The following is a 17,237-nucleotide window of genomic DNA, read 5'->3' on the forward strand; positions in this document are numbered from 1 at the left end:
ACACTGCAATTGGAGCATGTTTTTCCAGTTTTGGTCACTCTACTACAAGAAGAATGTTGTTAAACTGGGAAGAGCGCAGATTAGATTTACGAGGGTGTTGCCAAAATTTGAGAGCTTGAGATCTGGGGAGAGGTTGGGCAGTTTAGGACTTTATCCATTGGAGTGCAGAAGGCTGAGATAGGGGTGTACAAGATCATGAGGGCAATAGATAGGGTGAATGCACACAAAGTATTTTACACAGAGTAGGGGAATCAAGAACCACAGGACATAGGTTTAAGGTGAGAGGGGAAAGATTTAATAGGAACCCGAGTGGCAATCCTTTCACACAGACGGTGGTGGGTATATGGAACAAGATGCCAGAGGAGGTAGTTGTGGCAGGTACTATAACAATATTTAAAAGGCACTTGGACAGGTACATGGATAGGAAAGGTTAAGAGGGAAATGTGCAAATGCGGGCAGGTGGGACTAGTGTTGATGGGGCATCTTGTTCGGCATGGGCAAGTTGGGGCGAAGGGCCCGTTTCAATGCTGTATGACTCTATATCCAGTTTAGCAATTGTAGTTAAAGTGTAATTATTTCCCTCAAAATTAAGTAAAATATTTACCAGAAAAAGGAGTTATCACAGCATTGAGCAGAGCCTGGACATTTTAAAGTAACAACCCTGTGCCATAATTTTTTGGTGAAGTTGCCATCCTCAGATTTGCAATTTGAAGCAATCCTAAAGGATGCACAGAATAAATCTAATGAATCCCAACCATAGTAAATATCAAAATCAAGACGACATAGAAGGAAGTGCTGCATACAATGTATAATGGATGGAATGTCTAATGTTTCCCATTATATTAAATAAACTTAGCTAAACAAAGCAAGAAGGAAAATATCCCCCAAAACGTTAATGGCATCATCAAGAATGATGTTCATAAATCAAGCAATTCTCAACTTTACCCACCAATACCTGCAAAATGCTGGCAACCTCATCCACAGGTAGTTCACTTGCCCTCCTCGATGACAAGACTGGAATCATTATTTCATTTTCACTGTGGTACACCTCCTCAGATCCCGGAATCTAAGGTACCCAATACAAAAGGATGTTAAAAAGTAATTGAAATAATCTATACCGATAATTTAAAATTCAGATACAGTCATAGTTCATTTTAGCACAACCTAAATTTAACCGTTTTATAGAGGAATAGCTAATATTAGGTAACCTGCACTCCTGAAAACATTTTCGAAAAACTATGAAAATAATCCTGATATTCAGCAATTTGTTTTAAATATTTCCCTTTAAATTAAGCAAAGTATCCACAATATTGAGCCCATGTTGACCGTTAATCAAGTCTTGATCATGATATTTAGCATTTCTACAGGGGAAAAACCGCCATCTTCAAATTAAAAGATGGACTTACATACATATGAAGTTTTCACAGGTGGCAAAGTGACAGAGTGTAAGACTGCTACCTCACAGCTCCAGTGACGTTAGGTTCAATACTGACCTCCTGTATTGTCAGTGTGGAGTTCTCATATCCCACCCCCCCCCCCAAAGAGATACAGGTTGGTTGGCTACTTGGTCACTGTAAAATGCTCTTAGTGTGCAAGTGAGTGGTGGAAGCTCGAGTCAAGAGTGTCTGTCATATGCGTCAGGACCAGTACAATGAATTTCTTACCTGATGCTGCTTTACAGGCACAGCTTTACAACACAACAAATAAATATGTAATACACAATAATACAAGCTATCAGTTATACTATGAGCAGACCCTAACAGTGCAAGTCAAAGGACTTACTGCAACCTAATACAAAGTCCCTTGTGCATTGTTGCTGAGGTAGGGTTGTGGATAGGGTTATGCAGGTTGTTGAACAGCCTGATGATTGATGGGAAGAAGCTGTTCTTGAACCTGGACTTAACATGGCTGATCGTCCCCAATCAGTACCCCGTTCGTGCCTTTACCCCATATCCCGACTCCGCTATCTTTAAGACCCCTATCCAGCTCTCTTGAAAGCATCCAGAGAACCTGCCTCCACCGCCCTCTGAGGCAGAGAATTCCACACACTCACAACTCTCAGTTAAGGTGTAACCCGTCCCTTTTGTACAGGTCACCCCTACCCCAGAAGAGATCCCAGTGGTCTATAAATTTAAATCCTTGCTCTCTGCTCCAGCGCCTCAGCCACACATTCAGATCCCCTATCTCCCTGTTCCTGTCCTCACTAGCACGAGGTACTGGAAGTAATCCAGAGATAACCAGCACGAGGTACTGCAAGCAATCCAGAGATAACCTAATATTGATTGCCTTCTTGAGGCAGAACTTCCTGTCGATCCATTCAAGGGCAGGAAGGTCAATACATAGAAACATAGAAAATAGGTGCAGGAGTAAGCCATTCGGCCTTCGAGCCTGCACCGCCATTCAATATGATCATGGCTGATCATCCAACACAGTATCCTGTACCTGCCTTCTCTCCATACCCCCTGATCCCTTTAGCCACAAGGGCCACATCTAACTCCCTCTTAAATATAGCCAATGAACTGGCCTCAACTACCTTCTGTGGCAGAGAATTCCACAGATTCACCATTCTCTGTGTGTAAAACGTTTTTCTCATCTCGGTCCTAAAAGATTTCCCCCTTATCCTTAAACTGTGACCCCTTGTTCTGGACTTCCCCAACATCGGGAACAATCTTCCTGCATCTAGCCTGTCCAACCCCTTAAGAATTTTGTAAGTTTCTATAAGATCCCCCCTCAATCTTCTAAATTCTAGCGAGTACAAGCCGAGTCTATCCAGTCTTTCTTCATATGAAAGTCCTGACATCCCAGGAATCAATCTGGTGAACCTTCTCTGTACTCCCTCTATGGCAAGAATGTCTTTCCTCAGATTAGGAGACCAAAACTGTACGCAATACTCCAGGTGTGGTCTCACCAAGACCCTGTACAACTGCAGTAGAACCTCCCTGCTCCTATACTCAAATCCTTTTGCTATGAATGCTAACATACCATTCGCTTTCTTCACTGCCTGCTGCACCTGCATGCCTACTTTCAATGACTGGTGTACCATGACACCCAGGTCTCGTTGCATCTCCCCTTTTCCTAATCGGCCACCATTCAGATAAAAGTCTACTTTCCTGTTTTTGCCACCAAAGTGGATAACCTCACATTTATCCACATTATACTGCATCTGCCATGCATTTGCCCAGCCTATCCAAGTCACCTTGCAGCCTCCTAGCATCCTCCTCACAGCTAACACTGCCCCCCAGCTTCGTGTCATCCGCAAACTTGGAAATGTTGCATTCAATTCCCTCGTCCAAATCATTAATATATATTGTAAATAGCTGGGGTCCCTGCACTGAGCCTTGCGGTACCCCACTAGTCACTGCCTGCCATTGTGAAAAGGACCCGTTTACTCCTACTCTGTGGAGTACCTGTGATGAACCAGGCAGTGTCCATCATTTTCTGCAGCCAGTGGGAGTTCCATTTACAAAACTAGGCTATGATGCACCAGACAGTATGCTCTCCACTGCACCTCTGTCAAGGTTCGAGAAGGTATTCAACGACATGGCAAATCTCCTCAAACTTCTGAGGAAGTAGAGGCATGCATGAGATTCTTTTTTTGTGATTGCATCAATGTGCTTGGCTGAGGACAGATCATCAGAGGTGTGCACACCCAGGAACTTGAAGCTACTGATTCTCTCCACCAGTCTCACCGACAAGGGCAGGTTCATGCACGCTCAACTTTCCCTTCCTGCAGTCAACAATCAGCTCCTTGGTCTTGCTAATGTTGAGGGCAAGACTGTTCTGACACAATTCAAACCAGAATATAGATCTAACTCCTGTCCTCTGCAAGTTGAATGAATTAAAGTTTATTGGCCAAGTATTCACATACAAGGAATTTGCCTTGATGCTCCTCCCGCAAGGGACAACATGACCTACAGTAACAAGTTAAGGATGGCGATGTAGCAGTATCTGGTTACAGTCATGGGTAAAGTGAGAATAGAGCAGGAGACTGAGCACACCAACTTGAAGTGCCCTTGTACTGTTAGTCAGCAAGTAGGAAGTGTTGTTACCAATCTGTACTGATTGACATCAGCTGATGAGGAAGTCAAGGACCCAGTGCAGAGGGAAGATAGAGAAATTCTTGATTAAAACGGGTGTCAAGGGTTATGGGGAGAAGGCAAGAAAATGGGATTCAGAGGCAGAGATCAGCCATGAGTGAATGGCAGAGTAGACTCGATGGGTCGAATGGCCTAGTTCTACTCCTATAACTTGAAGAGTTCCCCACGAGTTTGATGATGTTTAGAGGAAGATTGTGTTGAATACCTAGGAGTCGATGAACAAAAGTTTGACATCGGTGTACTTATTGTCCAGTGGTCCAGCAGAGTGGCGACCCAACAAGATTCATCAAAATCTATATATGTGCTACCAGTTGGCAGTTTAAGGCCGGTCACTTGACTCTGGGGATCAAGTTGACGAGATTGCAGAAGAACAAAAAATAGGATCTGTGTAGGATTAATATAACAGGGTGCTCAATGGTCGGCACAAACTTATCTCTGTGCTGTATGACCTGATGACAATGTTCTAAAACATATCACTTGGAAATGTAATGTAGAAAATGTGACTGTAAGTTTACAGGCAACAAACTCTCATGAACAACTATTCGATCCTCGCTTGTGTAATAATGCTGTGTGGGGGACTGTATTGACCAGGGCAATGGTGATAAATCCTCTCTTCCACTGCAAAAATATTGCCAAGTAATATTTTATATTCACCTGCAACAGAAGGTTGGTTTAGAATGTCAGATGACAGCTTTCGCAATGCAATATTTCAGTACTGCAATAAGATTAACAGCCACAACAGTTCTCTGGTTCAGGGATAACCTTGCAATAGACTAGAACACAGCTGTCAAATGTTATAGCGAGCCCAATTTGATTGTTTCATTGGATACACAAAGGAGTCAGAATTTTTTTTTTAAATGAAGGAGGCCAACTTTCAAGGCTCAGTCAATTCTTGTGTGAATGTTATTTGGACACTTAGGCTATTTAAAAATGTTAACCTTTTCTTAAGAAATGGATAGATGTTTAGATCTAGTAATTGAATTTTGTAATTAGCTACAATTAGGTAACTAACTAATTATATGCTTTAATTTCTGGTCATCCAAGTAAGATTGTTTCATATTTGTTTCGGAATGCTTCAATCTATAATAACTGAACATTTCTTTCAATTCTCTTAATTTTTAAGAAAGTTATGGGCTTTTGACTGTCCTTGATCACAGCTTTTGAGTTAAGTCAATGAAAAAGCAATAGGGAACAAGATGCTAATTTCAGAGTATGAAAATGGCCATAACTTTTTTTAATACTGAAGATGTGAAAGTGAATTAGGTGTCAAATTAAACTTCTTTTTATGCTTTATCTGATGGGATAAATTGCAGACTTGATTTTTAAATTCTCAAAATTTTGTAACATTGCTACTGAAAGGCAAAATATTGTTTAAATGAAGAGAGACGACAAGATGCTGCTCTATTGTTGGATGAATCTGTACATGAGACAAAGTTGACATGCAGATACCGCAAGTAAAGAAGGTAAATAGAATGTTGACTTTTATTGCAAGGAGGTTGGTTTCTAAAAATTTCACAACTAAACTGGGCACTGACAAAACCACACCAAAGTGCACAATCTCACATTTTTCCATCAAGTTGCATACAATAATTTTGTGTCTCCTAACTTCATAAGTGATAGGAGCAGAAGCAGGCCATTCAATCCATCAAGTGTACTCCGCCATTCAATCATGGCTGATCTATCACTCCCTCCTGACCCTATTCTCCTGCCTTCTCCCCATAACCCCTAACACTGTACTTGTGAGGTAATATACTTGTAATGGAGAACAGAGTTCACAGGATTGATTTCTGGTATAAATGGATTTGTCTCAAGAGGAAAAGATGAGTAGTCTATAATCATCGTATTTTATTATCCTTCCTGTAAAGCAAGCCATTTTGAGGGAGCTTGATAGGACTGGTCTCCTTCTTAGGGGAATCTAGAACTAGAGGACACGGAATTAGAATGATGGATCATCCATTTGATACAGAGGTAAACTCCTCTCTTGACAGATTAAAAGTTTGAGAATAAGGCATTGACTACATTCAAGGATACGAAACACTGATTTTGGACAATAGAGAAAGTACAGGTCACATGTAACAGTGGGGAACATTGAGTCGTGCCCAAGATCATATCAGCCATGTCCTTATTGGATGGCGGATCAAACTCAAAAGGCTGTACTTTAAAAAAAAAAACTCACAGCGATCATGTGCAGTTTGTCTGCTGTCCTTGTTCCTCCCAATGAATGAGGTGACAGGTTGGTGAAAGGTTGAACAAACCTTGTTGAAAAGCTACAATACATCTCCAGTCTGCTGTACACTGCAGCCTCCTTGGAGCATATACATACATAGATAGAAAATAGATGTGCCATTCGGCCCTTCAAACATAGTGTACATTTTATTAAAATATTCACTCCTGTTGAATGTGGACTTTGGCACAGTTAGCATCAACTTGAGAAGGAAGTGTTTAACAATAATCTTGAGACATGCTGAAGGTACTCGCATATTGCATTGGGGGAGGGTGGGGAGGTTTAGGATTTTAATCCTGCAGTATTGACACGATGGTAATAATATTGCCGAGTTACGGTGGTGTGCAATTCCATGCAATCAGGTTATCTGGTTTGGCAAGAATAAAAGGCAAAATATCGTTTAAATGAAGAGAGACTACAAGATGCTGCTCTATTGTTGGATGAATCTGTACATGAAACAAAGTTGACGTGCAGATACCGCAAGTAAAGAAGGTAAATGGGGTCGCCGTCCTGTATGGCTGCCAGTCCTGCAGCTGTCCTTTTTTTTTCACTTCTTTTTTATTTTAAGTATGTTTTAAAGTGTGTTAGTTGGGGGTCTAATCTTTTTATGTGTGAGGGGCGGGGGGGGGGGGGGGGGGGGGGGGGGGGAGGGGAAAACTGCTTTTCTAAGTCCCTATCTGATCGGAGAGGCGGCTTTCCTCTGAGCAGCACCTTCGACCCGTCCTCGCGGCCTACCAGCGGGCCTGGAGCGGCGTTTCCTGAGGAGGACCTCGGCTTCGGAGGCGGCACAGCGCTGGAGCGCTATCACGGAGCCGGCGATGCCTTGCCCGGGTCGCCGCGCCTGAACTCCGGTTAAGCTGGGATCTGCCGATTGAACATCGCGGAGCTGCAGGACTGTGGAGTGGCCAGCCGCGGGCGGCGGCGCTGAACTTTACATCGGGAGCCTGGGATCTCTCGCCAAGATCACCAGTGGTGGAGCTCCGTCCAGCGCGGCCTGTTCGCTTCGTAAGGAAGCGGCCGTTCCAGGCATCCCAAGCTGCTGAGGGTTCTCCCCACGCCAGAGCACCTTCACCCGGCGAGAGGGCCTGAAACATCGGGCCACCGTGGCGGCGACTGCGGAGGCCTCAATAGGCCCAACCATGGGTGGACAAGTGGATGGGGACTGGACTTTGCGCCTTCCCCCACAGTGGGAACCATTGTGGGGGGATGTTTTTATGTTAAATTTTCTTCCTTAATGTTATGTTGTATTTTTATTAGTGTGCTGCAAGGACATCTGAATTTCCCATGAAAAGGGGATTAATAAAATATCTATCTCTCTATCTAGAATGTTGATTAGAAGGAGGTTGGTTTGTAAAAATATCACAACTAAACTGCGCATTGACAAAACCAGCCAATGTGATCATGGCTGATCATCCACAATCAGTACCCCGTTCCTGCCTTCTCCCCATATCCCTTGATTCCTCTAGCCCTAAGAGCTCTATCTAACTCTCTTTTGAATGCATCCAGTGAATCGGCCTCCACTGCCTTCTGAGGCAGAGAATTCCACAAATTCACAACTCTCTGGGTGAAAAAAATGTCCTCATCTCAGTTCTAAATGGCCTACCCTTTATTCTTAAACTGTGGCCCCTGGTTTTGGACTCCAACATCAGGAATATGTTTCCTGCATCTTAGCTTGTCCAATCCCTTAATAATTTTATATAGTGAGAGGATGGAAATGTGCAAACCATTCAAAGCCAGGTGCCAATCAAGTATACATGGAAACAGACCTGCAATACTTAAACTTTTAAAATTTATATTTATGTGATGCACAGTCAAATTTGAAAATGTAATTTTCAAACCAAACCTTTCATATTTGGACATTTAATATACAGTTTAAATTTACTTTGATTTAATCAAATTTGTTTTGATTTTTTTTTAAACGTTCCGCATTTAGCAGAAAAGTCAAAATTACATATAACCATGTACAAGCTACCTGATGCGTACAATTTTTCAATGGGAAATTAAACAAAAAATGCATTTCAAGTAGCTTGAGGTTTCTTGCAATCATCATGTCCCTAAATTTAGGTTTAAATCAGAAAGCAAAGTGTCAAGAACCAAGTCCCGTGGAAGATCACTGGTAATGGCTAGGGACATTCGCATGGGCCCCAGCTATGCCTGCCTTTTTTGTTGGTTGAATCAAACAGTCCTTGTGTATCCTGACACCATCCCCCAACTCTTTCTCCACCAAATCAACGACTACGTCACGGCTCTGTCCTGCACCTTTGCAGAACTTGTCGATTTCATTAACTTTACCAATAACTTCCATCCTGCCCTCAAATTCACTTGGACTATCATTGACACCTCTCTCCCAATTCTTGATCTCTCTGTCTCCATCACAGATGACAAACCCACTGACTCCCACAGTTATTTGGACTACATCTTCTCTCACACTGCATCTTGCAAAAGAGAACATACCCTATCTCTGCTGTCGTAGATGAAGCCCTCACCCACATCTCCTGTGTAACGCAGTTCTGCTCTCAATCCCCCTTCCCATAGATGGAATAAGGTCAGCATTCCCTTGGATGCTGCACCACAGAGAGCATACTAACGTATGGCATCTCTGTGTGGTATCTCAGCTGCACGGAAGTGGAGAGGAGAGCTCTTCAGCGCGTCGTCCACAGAGCGCAGAAGATTATTGGGATACAGCTACCAGCCTTGGAGGGCATCTACCACACATGGTGCTTCAGGAAGGCCTTCAGCATCCATAAAGACTCCTCACACCCTTGTAATGGACTGTTCGAACTCCTACCTTCCGGCAGACGTTACAAGGCCTTCTACGCCCGCACCTCCAGACTCAGGAACAGCTTCATCCCCAGAGCTATAGCTGCTCTGAACCGGCCCTCCTGAGTGCCCCCCACCCCCATGAACTGTCTCCCTCAGATGGTCACGTCGCACAGACACATTTGCACTTTAGACTGTTTTGACTGTTTTACTGTTCTTTTTATAAACCATGTTCTCGGGGTATCTAAATCTAAATTTTATTAGTTGTTTAAGTTATGATATCGGATGGAAGCTGCATACAAAATCTCGTTGCACATACGTGCAATTACACACCAACCTCCGCATCTGACACATTACTATCTGACATTTCAGCCACCTTCAATGTGATCCCACGATCAGACAGATCCTTCTCCAATGTCCGTAGAGACCGCTCACTCCGCAACTCCTTGGTTCACTCTTCCTTTCCCACAGAAACCACCCCCTCCCTCAGGACAATCCCCAGCAACCGCAGAGGTGTAACACCTGTCCATATACCTCCACCCTCACATCCAACCAGAGATCCCAGCAGTCCTTCCAGGTGAAACAGTGGTTCACATGCACCTCCTCTAACCTCTTTACTGCATTTGATGTTCCCAATTCGGCCTCCTATACATCGACGAGACGACGCGTAGATTCAGCGACCTTCTCCCATTTGACTATTCTAACTCATTTTTCCATTTCCATACTAACTTTTCTGTCCTGGGCTTCCTCCATTGTTAGAGCGAAGCTACCCACAAACTGGAGCAACAGCACCTCGTATACCCCTTGGGTTGCCAATGCAACAATATAAACATTGAATTCTCCAATTTTAGGTAAACTAATCCCCCTGCCTTTTTTCCCCTCTTCCTTGTGCCTCTCTCAGCTGCGCTATCGAGCTCACTCATGGAAGCATCTAGAGAACCTGCCTCCACCGCCCTCTGAGGCAGAGAATTCCACAGACTCACCACTCTCTGTGAGAAAAAGTGTTTCCTCGTCTCCGTTCTAAATGGCTTACTCCTTATTCTTAAACTGTGGCCCCTGGTTCTGGACTCCCCCAACATCGGAAATATGTTTCTTGCCTCAAGCGTGTCCCAACCCTTAACAATCTTATACGTTTCAACCAAGATGGCGGCGCTGCCTTAGCAGCTGCGGCTCACCTGCAGTCTGTTTTTTTCTTTTTTTTTGTTGTTCTTTTGTACTGTTTTAGTTAATTTTTGGTTTATTAGGTTGTGTATGTGTGTGGGTGGGGGGGGGGGGAGAAACATGTTTTTGGTTTCTTCCTTCGGGGGGGGATGCGACTTGTCGTATCCCCCGTCTCCGCCTGCGCCAAGGAGCTGCGGCAGCGGCGAACCGGCCTCGGAGCTGGGGCAGCAGCAGCGGCGACCCGGCCTCGGAGCTGGGGCCGCGTTCCGGTGGCAGCAGCCACCCGACCCGACCGCGGGCCCAGTGGACGACATCGTCGGGAGCTCGCAGGTCACAGGTTGGTGACCTGTTCTCCGGAGCTCCCGCAACAACAGCTGCATCCGCTGGACTGGAGGATGGCAGCTTCGACCACCCCAGGCCGCGGAGTTGAACCGGCCCATTCGCGGAGCTTGGATTCAGCCGCGGGACTGACATTACTTACCATCGCCCGGCGGGGTCACAACATCTGAAGCCTGGATCGCCTCGGGGCAGAGGGAGAATAAGAAGGGAAGAGACAAAGACTTAAGACTTTTGCCTTCCATCACAGTGAGGAGTATTCAACTCACTGTGGTGGATGTTAATTTGTGTGCTTTTGTCATTTTTACTATATGCAAGGCAACAAAATTTTGTTCAGATCGCAAGGTCTGAATGACAATAAAGGCTACTTTGACTTTGAGATCCCCTCTCATCCTTCTAAACTCCAGAGTGTACAAGCCCAGCTGCTCCATTCTCTTAGCATGTGACAGTTCCGCCATCCCGGGAATTAACCTAGTAAACCTATGCTGCACTCCCTTAATAGCAACAATGGCCTTCCTCATATCAGGGGACCAAAACTGCACACAATACTCCAGTTGTGGTCTCACTAGGGCTCTGTACAACTGCAGAAGGACCTCTTTGCTCCTATATTCGATTCCTCTTGTTATAAAGGCCAACATGCCATTCGCTTTCTTCACTGCCTGCTGTACCTGTATGCGTACTTTCATAGACTGATGAACAAGGACCCCCAGATCCCGTTGTACTTCCCCTTTTCCCAACTTGACACCATTTAGATAGTAATCTGCCTTCCTGTTTTTGCTACCAAAGTGGATAACCTCACATTTTCTGCCATGCATCTGCCCACTCCCCCAACCTGTCCAAGTCACCCTGCACTCTCATAGCATCCTCCTCACAGTTCACACTGCCACCCAGCTTTGTGTCATCTGTAGATTTGCGAATGTTACTTTGAATCCCTTCATCCAAATCATTGATGTATATTGTAAATAGCTGCGGTCCCAGCACCGAGCCTTACGGTACCCCACTAGTCACTGCCTGCCATTCTGAAAGGGACCCGTTAATCCCTACTCTTTGTTTCCTGTCTGCCAACCACTTCTCTATCCATGTCAGAACTCTACCCCCAATACCATGTGCCCTAATCTTGCCCACTAATCTCATATGTGGGACCTGATCAAATGCATTCTGAAAGTCTAGGTACACTACATCCACTGGCTCTCCCTTGTCCATTTTCCTAGTTGCATCTTCAAAAAATTCCAGAAGATTAGTCGAGCATGATTTCCCCTTCGTAATTCCATGCTGACTCGGACCGATCCTGTTACTGCTATCCAAATGTGCCGCTATTTCAACTTTTATAATTGGCTCCAGCATCTTCCCCACCACCGATGTCAGGCTAACTGGTCTATAATTCCCTGTTTTCTCTCTCCCGCCTTTCTTAAAAAGTGGGATAATATTAGCTTCTACACTTACATTTCTTCACACTCTAACACACTTCTACCATTACATCATGATCTCACACTTTTTGACTTACCATCTCCGGTTTTTGCCCAACCATCTGCCAATCGATCAACTATCGCTCATCGATATTCACCTATCACTTGCTAAGTTTTGGCAGAAGGGGCTCGACCCAAAATGTCACCCATTCCTTCTCTCCAGAGATGCTGCCTTTTGTTTCTATCTTTTTTCCTACCCTCATTCCTCTTAACTTTCTCCCATCTGCTATAGTCAGTTTGAAGGAGTCTTGACCCAAATCGTCACCTATCCATGTTTTCCGGAGACTGACTTCCTGACTTCCCCCCCACCCCCACCACGAGTTAATCCATTTTGTGTCTTTTTTGGTAAACCACCATCTGCAGTGCCGTGTGTCTACATCACTGTCACAAAACAATTAGCCATTGTTCTTTGCTTCCTGCTACCAAACCTATTTAAATCCAAACCCCCACTTAAATCTTGGATCCCATGGGCTTTTATTTTTCTGACATCTATCAATTGCCTAGTTAAAATCCATGAAGGTGACTTAAAGTGCATTTCCCTCATCAAACCCAATGACATTTGACTGTCCCTGAAACACCATTACCCTTTTTAAAAGGTTTATATTGTCACTTATAAAATATCTATTCGAAAAACTTGTTCACAATTCATCTAAGTGGCTCGTAAATATTCAGTTTATCCATTCCATCCTACATAAAGAGCAAATGCTCATTTGTTCAATCCACCAGCACTCTTGTGGCAGGGAAGAATGAGGGGGGAAAAAAAGACACAAGAGAATGTAGATGTGGAATCTGGATCAACAAACTATCTGCTGAAGGAACTCATCAGGTCATGTAGTATCCATGGTCGGAAAGGGTTGTTACAAGAGGTGGCAGGCAATAGTTAGATCCAGGTGTAGGTTGGTTGATTGGCGATGGAGTCAGGTGGGGGAAGAATGTGTGCAAACAGCGACAGAGGCTGGAAGATGATAGGTGGTTGTAACAATCCACCTACAATCAACAATCAACCTGAAATATACTTTGTCTAGGCTAGGTGAGTATCTGCTTTAAAAAGAATGCCCCGTCATTCTTCCTTTACTATGTTTTTTCCTTTCAAAATTTCCGCAAGGAGTTAATTTATAGGTATAGAACATACAGAATATAAAATAGGATAAGTGCAAAATAGGTGTTTGATGGTATGAGTAGATTTGATGGGCCAAATGACCAGTTTCCATGCTGTTTTACACATCCTCCTTGACATGGTTTCGTTTAGGGGCTAAATTTCCTTGAGTTTGAACACTTGATTGTTAATACGTCAGCTCTTTCATTAGCACCAAGAAGCTAGTACATTCAAAGGAACTGCAAAAGATCAAGTTTGGAATTGGACAAGAACATAGCTAATTTTTTGGTTATTCTCCGACCTAGAATGTCAAAATAGATTACTAAAAATTTAAGTCTTAAAATTTTCAAACGTAGCCAAAGCTAAATAATAAATTCTGCTGACCTTAAGGGGTACTGTAGGCCTCTACAGTGGTTAACAAACATTCCACAACTTCCATGTGATACGTATATTTTGCTCAAGGTCAATTCTTTAGTACAACAGATTAGTGTTGACGTGTACAATCAGAAAAAAGGTAACATCTCTAATACAAATTAGTTTTTAAAATAGTTATCCAAGTAATGAAATTATGTTGTAGCTACAAATTACATTTCCATCCAGATTCTGGAACATTCCAGAAGTAAAATACAATTTAAAGAAAAATATCAGCATGGACAGATTTGGCCGTGAAACTGTGATCTTGTGACTTGTCAGCACTACAGATAGTAATCTGCCTTCCTGTTTTTGCGACCAAATTGGATAACCTCACATTTATCCCCATTAAACTTCATCAGCCATGCATCTGCCCACTCCCCCAACTTGTTCAAGTCACCTTGCATTCTCACAGCATCCTCCTCACAGTTCACACTGCCACCCAGCATCTGCAAATTTGCTAATGTTACTTTGTATCCCTTCATCCAAATCATTGATATATATTGTTAATTGACTGCTATTGTCCAATTGTGTACGGTTGTCACTTTTTTCGCGATGATAGTAGAGGCAGGGGATTAAGGCTAACTATAATTATACAAGTATGGGACGTAATTCCAACACAATAAAATATATCCTAACATTGTCCTGCTTGCATCATTGCGTCAATTTTTTTTATAAACAAATATTTTTAACCACACGTTTTTTCATTCTTTGGTTTGCAATTTACAATGCGTTCCAAAACTGCAACAAAAAATGTGCACAGGAATTTGTCAAAGTGTATACAACACAACTCATGGATATGTAATCTCAGAGTGATAACAGTTTCTAAAATAAAATCATAGTAGTTAAAAATAAATTTCACTTGTGACCTTGTCACATACAATTTCCACAAATTTAGCGCAAACACATTTTATAGACAACATAGTGCTAGTTCAGAAGAAGGGTTTTGGCCTGAATCGTTGCCTATCTCCTTTGCTCCATAGATGCTGCCGCACCCGCTGAGTTTCTCCAGCATTTTTGTGTACCTTCGATTTTCCAGCATCCGCAGTTCCTTCTTAAACACCAGTGGAGTTCATGTATGGAATGATAGGTATGATATAATTTCTTGTATTGCACACAAAAAAAAGTTTTCACCGTATCTCGGTACGCATGATAGTAATAAACTGATGCCAATACAACATTTAGGGAAAGCTGATAAGCTGAAAGTGATATTTGTGTCACAATAGGCCAGGCAATAACCATAGAAAAACATAGAAAAATAGATGCAGGAGTAGGCCATTCAACCCTTTGAGCCAGCACCGCCATTCAATAGACAATAGACACTATGCAGGAGTAGGCCATTCGGCCCTTCGAGCCAGCACTGCCATTCAATGTGATCATGGCTAATCATCCCCAATCAGTACCCCGTTCCTGCCTTCTCCCCATATCCCCTGACTCCGCTATTTTTAAGAGCCCTATCTAGCTCTCTTGAAAGCATCCAGTTAACCCGCCTCTACCGCCTCTGAGGCAGAGAATTCCACAGACTCACCACTCTCTGTGAAAAAAAGTGTTTCCTCGTCTCCGTTCTAAATGGCTTACTCCTTATTCATAAACTGTGGCCCCTGGTTCTGGACTCCACCAACATAGAGAACATGTTTCCTGCCTCTAGTCTGTCCAAACCGTAAACAATCTTATATGTTTCAATGAGATCCCCCTCATCCTTCAAAACTCTAGAGTGTACAAGCCCAGCTGCTCCATTCTCTCAGCATGTAAACCTATGCTGCACTCCCTCAATAGCAAATTAGGGGACCAAAACTGCACACAAAACCCCAGGTGTGGTCTCACTAGGGCTCTGTACAACTGCAGAAGGACCTCTTAGCTTCTATATTCGATTCATCTTGTTATAAATGCCAACATGACATTTGCTTTCTTCACTGCCTGCTGTACCTGCTTGCTTACTTTCATAGACTGATGTACAAGAACCCCCCAGATCCTGTTGTACTTCCCCTTTTCCCAACTTGACACCATTTAGATAGTAATCTGCCTTCCTGTTTTTGCGACCAAATTGGATAACCTCACATTTATCCCCATTAAACTTCATCTGCCATGCATTCTCACAGCATCCTCCTAACAGTTCACACTGCCACCCAGCTTTGTGTCATCTGCAAATTTGCTAATGTTACTTTGTATCCCTTCATCCAAATCATTGATATATATTGTAAATAGCCGCGGTCCCAGCACCGAACCTTGCGGTACCCCACTAGTCACTGCCTGCCATTCTGAAAGGGACCCGTTAATCCCTACTCTTTGTTTCCTGTCTGCCAATCACTTCTCTATCCATGTCAGCACTCTACCCCCAATACCATGTGCCCTAATTTTGCCCACTAATCTCCTATGTGGGACCTTATCAAATGCTTTCTGAAAGTCCAGGTACACTACATCCACTGACTCTCCCTTGTCCATTTTCCTAGTTACATCTTCAAAAAATTCCAGAAGATTAGTCAAGCTTGATTTCCCCTTCGTAACTCCATGCTGACTCGGAACCGATCCTGTTATTGCTATCCAAATGTTCGGCTATCTCATCTTTTATAATTGACTCCAGCACCTTCCCCACCACCGATGTCTGGCTAACTGGTCTATAATTCCCTGTTTTCTCTCTCCCGCCTTTCTTAAAAAGTGGGATAACATTAGCTACCCTCCAATCCACAGGAACTGATCCTGAGTCTATAGAACATTGAAAAATTATCACCAATGCATCCACGATTTCTAGTCACTTTCTTAAGTACCCTGTGATGCAGACCATCAGGCCCTGGGGATTTATCAGCCTTCAGTCCCATCAGTCTATCCAACACAATTTCCTGCCTAATGTGGATTTCCTTCAGTTCCTCCGTCACCCCAGATCCTCTGGCCACTACTGTATCAGGAAGATTGTTTGTGTCCTCCTTAGTGAAGACAGATCCAAAGTACCTGTTCAACTCATCTGCCATTTCCTTGTTCCCCATAATAAATTCACCTTTTTCGGTCTTCAAGGGTCCAACTTTGGTCTCAACTATTTTTTTCCTCATCACATACCTAAATATACCTCACATACCAATATACCTCACATACCACACATACCAATATGATCATGGCTGATCATCTAAAATCAGTACCCCGTTCCTGCTTTTTCCCCATATCCCTAGATTCTTTTAGCCCTAAGAGCTAAATCTAACTCCAACTCCAATAACCGAGAGTCTAACAACCAACCCACCCTTGATATTTAATGGCATTACCATTACCTAGTCCTCTATCATCAACATCCTGATGGTCACCATTGAACAGCTTTCTAAATATCATGGGTATAAGTAGATATTCAAGGCCTGCTCTCCAGTGCCAAATGGCTCACCTCATGACATTCTAAGCATTCCCACCATAGGCCTTAAGTCAGAAGTATAATGGAATAATTTCCACTTACCTTAATAAATTCAATTCCAACAACTCTTAAGAGCGACACCAAACGAATGGCACACCATAAACATCCCTAAATATAAATTTGCTCCACCATCACTGCACAGCAGATGCAATGCCTGCCGTCTGCAAACCGCACTGCAGTGATATTCCAACACGAGCTCCCAAAATCTCAACTTCAACCTCAAAGAACAAGGCCAGCAGATGCATGGCAACACCATCACCTGCAGCTTCCCCTCCTATATCAGACCATACGTTGT

General features: G+C 43.4%; 1 protein-coding gene across 2 annotated transcripts in view; it reads right to left on the reverse strand.

Moving 5' to 3' along the window:
• Nucleotides 1-17,237, reverse strand: part of atp2c1 (ATPase secretory pathway Ca2+ transporting 1) — a 122,123-nt gene that overhangs the window by 75,485 nt on the left and 29,401 nt on the right. Inside the window, exon 2 of one of the 2 annotated variants that reach the window (XM_033048773.1) lies at nucleotides 950-1,066. In XM_033048773.1, coding sequence (XP_032904664.1) covers nucleotides 950-1,066 — 117 coding nt within the window. The remainder of the gene's footprint in view (nucleotides 1-949; nucleotides 1,067-17,237) is intronic. The other variant, XM_033048782.1, reaches the window with a different exon arrangement.

This window comes from Amblyraja radiata, chromosome 2, assembly GCF_010909765.2.
Source record: "Amblyraja radiata isolate CabotCenter1 chromosome 2, sAmbRad1.1.pri, whole genome shotgun sequence".
NCBI lineage: Eukaryota > Metazoa > Chordata > Chondrichthyes > Rajiformes > Rajidae > Amblyraja > Amblyraja radiata.